Source organism: Sinocyclocheilus anshuiensis, unplaced genomic scaffold (assembly GCF_001515605.1).
Source record: "Sinocyclocheilus anshuiensis isolate Anshui unplaced genomic scaffold, SAMN03320099.WGS_v1.1 scaffold393, whole genome shotgun sequence".
NCBI classification, from domain to species: Eukaryota; Metazoa; Chordata; class Actinopteri; order Cypriniformes; family Cyprinidae; genus Sinocyclocheilus; species Sinocyclocheilus anshuiensis.
Window position 1 is genome coordinate 2149822 of NW_015536501.1, and position 6478 is coordinate 2156299.

At 41.3% G+C, this 6478-nt stretch overlaps 1 protein-coding gene across 1 annotated transcript; it reads left to right on the forward strand.

Moving 5' to 3' along the window:
• Window positions 1-1436: 1436 nt before the first annotated feature.
• LOC107689690 (metal transporter CNNM4-like) lies at window positions 1437-6016 on the forward strand. The gene is made up of 4 exons (XM_016487813.1): window positions 1437-2765; window positions 5160-5303; window positions 5545-5679; window positions 5771-6016. The coding sequence occupies exons 1-4, from the start codon at window positions 1505-1507 to the stop codon at window positions 5983-5985; spliced, it is 1755 nt and encodes a 584-aa protein (XP_016343299.1). The 5' UTR covers window positions 1437-1504; the 3' UTR covers window positions 5986-6016.
• Window positions 6017-6478: the final 462 nt, after the last annotated feature.

Genomic DNA, 6478 nt, shown 5'->3' on the forward strand with positions numbered 1-6478 from the left:
GTGTGTGTGTGTGTGTGTGTGCGCGTCGGCAGGTGTCCGTAGAGTCAGCCAGACATTCTGATTGGCCCTCTGAGATGCTTCTTCCTCTCTAGCCCCTCAGATCTGTAATTACTGCCAGTCTTCCTCCAGTCTCACTTACTAAATACAACTGTGATTTTGCCTCATGCCAAACAATCTGTGCTATTGAAATCATAATTGTTACTACTTCCTCCTCAGGGCCTGATAACTAAAGTGAATGAATAAACACCCCCTTTCCAAGGCCTGATAGATGCTGGAGTACCCCGTTATTAGACGAGTGTGCCGGGGTGCCACACAGCCTCCCTCCACTCCACTCCACTTCGGAGAACATGTGTGGATATTAAGGCTCTTTAATATTTAATTCCACAGAATAAAACGAATGTCAGGCCCCTTAGGCTCCATATGCAGCGTAATGTGTGTACATCTACACTCCCTCATGCTTGTGGTAGATTGATAACCCCAAACCACCGCCCAACAAAAGTCACTCTACAGCAGAGAGTCCATACATGACTCTCTGTTAGTTGTTAAAATCAGCATGGAGTCAGAATTGGTCTTGTGTATTTTTCTTAAAGGTCCCATGACATGCTGCTTTTTGGATGCTTTTATATAGGCCTAAGTGGTCCCTAGTACTGTATCTGAAGTCTCTTTCCCGAAATTCAGCCTTGGTGCAGAATTTCAGCCACTACGAGCCAGTCCCACAATGAGCTTTCCTTAGGACGTGCCATTTCTGTGTCTGTAGCTTTAAATGCTAATGAGGAGGAGAGAGGCGGGGCAACTGCCATGCTTCGCTCGTTTGCAAGCCATGATGTCTCTCGAGGAAAAAAAAATATTGCGCTCGCCCCGCAGGGTAGTAGCTCATTTTCTCATGGGCGGGCCAAATTCTCTGGGCGGGCAAAGCAGAGAAAGGGGAGGTAACCTTTCCCCGTATGACGACATAAAGGGAAGATTCCAGATTGGGCCATCTGAGCTTTAATTTTCTCAAAGGCGAAGCAGGATACCCAGGGCTCGGTTTACACCTATCGTCATTTCTAGCCACTGGGGGACCATAGGCAGGCTAGGGGAACTCGTATTAATGTTAAAAAAAACCTCATAAAGTGAAATTTTCATGCCATGGGACCTTTAAACTTATTACCACAGTTTATCATAAATAACTACTACCTTGAGACATTCATCTTTAAAGCCCTAACGTTATGTATTTTAAATAAGCATTACACATATGAAAGTTTCTGTAATTCAACATTATTCCTAATTATTTCCACTATATTGAAAGTGGGCGTTGCGCAATTTTGCATTATGCAGATGAGGGGGCGGGGTCCGCGTGTGGCAGCGGTGACGTAATGTACAGCCTTGCGGAGAGAGCGCAACAAACATGGCGACAGAGCGGAGCGGACGGGGGTGTCTTCTAACTTTAATCGTGTTCCTCTGGAGCTCTGTCGGCGGGCGAACGGAGACGTCGAGCCCTGGCTCCAGCAGTCAGATCCTGGGCATGCGGCTGGAGAGGAGCGACAAAGCGGCCAGCACGACGGAGGACGGGCTCATCCAGGTAACGGAGGAGAGCAGCGTCCTGCTCAGGTTTTATGGGGTGCACCTGAGCCCAGACTCAGCATCCCACATCAGGTTCACGGAGTACGTGGATGCGGAGGACAGCGACGCGTTAAACAGCACTTGTGAGGATTTCACCAAAGACCTGAGCATCAGCACCTTCATGAACGTGAGCAACAGAGGAACATCAGGTCTGGTGAGTGTGTATGTGAAGCCACTGCGTAAGAGTGAACGAGAAAAGACCTACAGCCTATGTGTCAGGCAGGGTTTGGGAGACAAATGGGTCCAGCTGGGTGAAAATGATGGAAGATTGTTAGTTGTAGAGGAGAAAGAATCTCTTCTACCGCTTTGGCTCCAAATCATCCTGGTTTCAGGCTTGCTGGTGCTGTCTGGCATGTTCAGCGGACTCAACCTGGGGCTCATGGCGTTGGATCCAATGGAGCTTCGCATTGTGCAAAGTTGTGGAACTAATAAGGAAAAGAAGTATGCACGCAAAATCGAACCCATTCGAAGCAAGGGCAACTATCTGCTTTGCTCTTTATTGTTGGGTAATGTGCTGGTCAACACAACTTTGACGATCCTGCTAGATGATTTGATTGGGTCAGGGTTGGGAGCCGTGGTGGCATCTACTGTTGGCATTGTCATATTTGGTGAAATCGTGCCACAAGCGCTCTGCTCGCGCCACGGTTTGGCCGTAGGCGCCAACACCATCATGTTGACCAAGTTTTTCATGCTCCTGACCTTCCCCTTGTCGTTCCCCGTCAGTAAGCTTTTGGACTACATTCTCGGGCAGGAAATCGGCACCGTCTACAACCGCGAGAAGCTGGTGGAGATGCTGAAGGTCACCGAACCCTACAACGATCTGGTCAAGGAAGAGCTGAACATCATACAAGGTGCTCTGGAACTCAGAACCAAGACGGTTGAGGATGTGATGACGCCGCTGAGCAACTGCTTCATGATTCACACCGACGCCTTGTTGGACTTCAACACCATGTCTGAGATCATGGAAAGCGGCTACACACGGATACCCGTGTATGACACCGAGTGCTCCAACATCATGGACATCCTGTACGTCAAAGACCTGGCCTTCGTCGACCCCGACGACTGCACTACGCTTAAAACGGTCACCAAGTTCTACAACCACCCGGTGCATTTCGTCTTCCACGACACTAAGCTGGATGCCATGCTGGAGGAGTTTAAAAAAGGTTAGTGGTTGTGTTTTATGTGCATCCTCCTGAGTCTTGAAAGTTTGAACAGAATGTGCTGTGCTCACAGGAAGCAAAGGCTTTGGCTCCATGCAGTTGTTTTCATCCTCCTATTGATTATGATGGGTGCTCAGACTTCCCCTGAGAGCCAAATCAATAACCATATGCTCCCTGCATCAACCTCCGATCAAGGCAGAGGAATCCCATGATGCCAAAAGCACCCGACACTCATAAAAAATTGACAACATCATCCTGTCCACCAGAGTTTGCACACTCACTGTGATTACCAATTTTAGCCTCAGATTTGGGGCCGTAACCACCATAGAAATTTAGGGAGACATGTTCCCCTCAATATCCAGATTAGTTCATCAATTAAAGATGCTGGTAAAACTTTACAAAAAGATTTTATTTGTTAACATGAGTTAACTGCATCAGTTAAAATTAACTAACCATGAACAATACTTCTACAGCATTTATGAATCTTAGTTAATGTTAATCTCAAAATGTACTAATGCATTTGTAATATCAAAAGTTGTATCTGGTTACATTAATAAGCGCACTGTGAACTAACTTAGTTATTTATCATTAATAAAAGTTAATAAATGCTGTAAAAATATATGGCGTATAGTTCATGTTCATTATGAACTGCTAAAATGTATGCTTAGGGTTATTATAGTTAGCAAAATTTGAAACTAAAATTAAAGCCCATTTTTAAAAAAACAAATAAACTGTAAAAACTTTTGTAAATTTTGTAAAATAAATGTTAACTGAAAAAAAAAACAAAAAAAAAATTAAAAATAAAAAACTAAAAAATTACAAAATGCTAAATTTAACTAAAATGAAAACTGATTTTAATAAAAAAATTCTATATAGTCTATATGATATTGATATTAATAAAAAAATATATAATAGTGTCTTGATACTAAAATGACAGTGCATATACCTTAAATTCTAAGAAAATAATAAAAGTGTCTTCCAAATGCATGTTTCATTTCATTTTATTGACTTTAATCATAACGATTATGTTGGTATAATTTTTGTACAAGCTGTTGAAGCTCATTTGAAAACACAGTTTTACCCCAGAGTAGTAATGTTAGATTAATGGAGTTGTATGGGCGGTGTTTTGAAATGATTGGCAGTTTGAAGTTCCTCCCACTGTATTTTTCATCTCCCGATCACTGCAGCGGTGCCACAGAGGGACAAAAGCAATGTGAAGGCACTGTATTGTCCAAAACGTCAGCTCAGGACATAGCTTTTATTGCATTTGATGATAAATTTGTAGAAACTCTCTACACCCTATTCAAACGTGTTTTCAGTATTTGTTTAAAATGAGCTCCACTGAGATATGAATGTATGTAAATAAGCTTGTGAGTATGCAATCAAGTAAATGTGGGTGGTTTGCTTAAATGGCAATCCCTCAGGAACACTGGAGTGCATCTCAGTGAGAAAAGCCCTTCTCTTAAGCAGTCTGCTGGTCTGATGCTTTCTGTAGTATAAAATAAGGCTTGATCTTGTGCTATAAATCCCTGGATTTCAGAAAAAAATCAGCGTGTTTCCTCTATTAAATAGAGTTGTTTAGGTTTAGTGATTTGAACAAAAAGTTTTACACTTTTTATTTTTATTTGAGTCTAAATTGGCCAGTTTTTAAAATGCATGTTTAATACCTGATTTTACTTGTATTTTAAATATAGTTCAGAGCTTTATTGGTGAAATACATGCATTAACATATAACAAAAAATAATTACTAATACTTGTCGCCATTGGTCAGAACTTCTGTATTAGTCCATTCATTTATTTTGGTTCAGATTTGAGCATTAAGTGTTGCACAAATTCAGTATTATACAGCTGTTGTACGGTAGTGTTGATTTTGCAGCATTTTCAGATTCCCTCTTAACTTTAAATACCATCAAAGTGTCGTCTGCTCCTGTCTTGCTCCATCATTCTCTTTTTCCTTTCTTTTTCTGATCCCCAGACATCTCCGTCATTTCCCCCTCCTAAGCTCTTTTCGCTCTAAGTTTAGTAGCACTTCTGATCTGACTCTCTTCTGGCTCCAAACATGCAGCGCTAATGGTCCCGTATTGCTTAAACGTTTATGATTGATCCGGCCCCTCGGATAAAACAAGATGATGAATAATTCATGTAGTTTTCAGACTGCAGTGATAATACAGCTCATTAATATGCATGTCCATGCAGTGCTTCCATACGAATATGGTTTGAATTATTCTACACCCACTCAGTGGGCTTCCTAGCCTGGTGTGAACTAAATCTTTGTTAAAGAACTATTAAGCAGCCGTTCAATTTGCAATTACAGCACTTGGTTCATTTAATTCCCCATTGTCCAAGTGTTCGACATGTTTAGTGGGAGATTTGTGGCTCAGGTTTTTCTGTCCACAGGTAAATCCCACCTGGCCATCGTTCAGAAGGTGAATAATGAGGGTGAAGGAGATCCGTTCTACGAGGTTCTGGGTCTGGTCACGCTGGAGGACGTCATTGAGGAGATCATCAAATCTGAGATCCTGGATGAGTCTGATCTCTACAGTATGTTCATGCTAGTGATATTCTTAGTTGTCTTCGAAATTTCACGTCTAGGCATGAGATATAACCAATAGAATTGACCAATCAATTCGATTTATTTATTGATCTAGGCTTTCCCAAAAGCAACGTAAGCCTAAGTAGATCATTGAGACTATTGGTGCTAATGGTTTCGATAATCTACTTGGGCTTATGGAAGCCCAAGTTGAGCATTGGTTGAGTGATTAATGATTTTTTTGCCTTCCAGCTGACAATCGTAACAGAAAGCAAGTGGATCCCGACAAAAACAAGAGGGACTTTTCTGCTTTCAAACATGAGAGGGAATCCAAAGTCAAGATATCCCCGCAACTAATGCTGGCAGCGCATCGTTTCCTCGCTACTGGTGAGCTGTTACGTCTATAAGACCCCTCAGTCTTTGAGCATTTGCTGTTGCAAATAACAGAGGATTTTTGTCGTGTCCAATCTTTCCGTAGAGGTGAGCCTTTTCAGTCCGCTCCAGATTTTAGACAAGGTCTTACTGCAAATCCTCAAGCACCCGGATGTCATTCAGGAGATGAAGTTCAACGAGAATGACAAGCGCTCACAACAGCACTATTTATATCAGCGCGGAAAACCTGTTGACTTTTTCGTCCTTATCCTTCAGGTAAGTAAAACTGATCGGTGGAGAATTCAGCTGGAAGCTCTGTAGACTTTGGCAGAATTTGAACGGCCACAAACATCCACACATCTCCCCTGCGTGTGTGTTATGAAATATTTAGGTTGGTTTAAAAATGCTTTCAGCTACCAGTAAAAGTGCTAAATTCTTCTAATTCCTTCAATAATCAGTCACATGTTAGTCGTGCCTGATAAGGCAAATATTACTATTGCTTAAACTGTTCAAATTAAACGCTTTCAACTGTTTTCAACATTGATAATAAATCAGCATATTAGAATGATTTCTGAAGGATCATGTAACACTGAAGACTGGAGTAATGATGCTGAAAATTCAGCTTTGCATCACAGGAATACATTTTATTTTAAAGTATATTAAAAAAGAAAACCATTATTTTAAATTGTAATAATATTTCACAATATTACTGTTTTTATCAAATAAATGCAGCCTTGATGAGCATAAGAGACTTCTTTTAAAAAAAAAAAACATTAAATCCCAAACTTTGGAACAGTAGAGTATATATTAGACC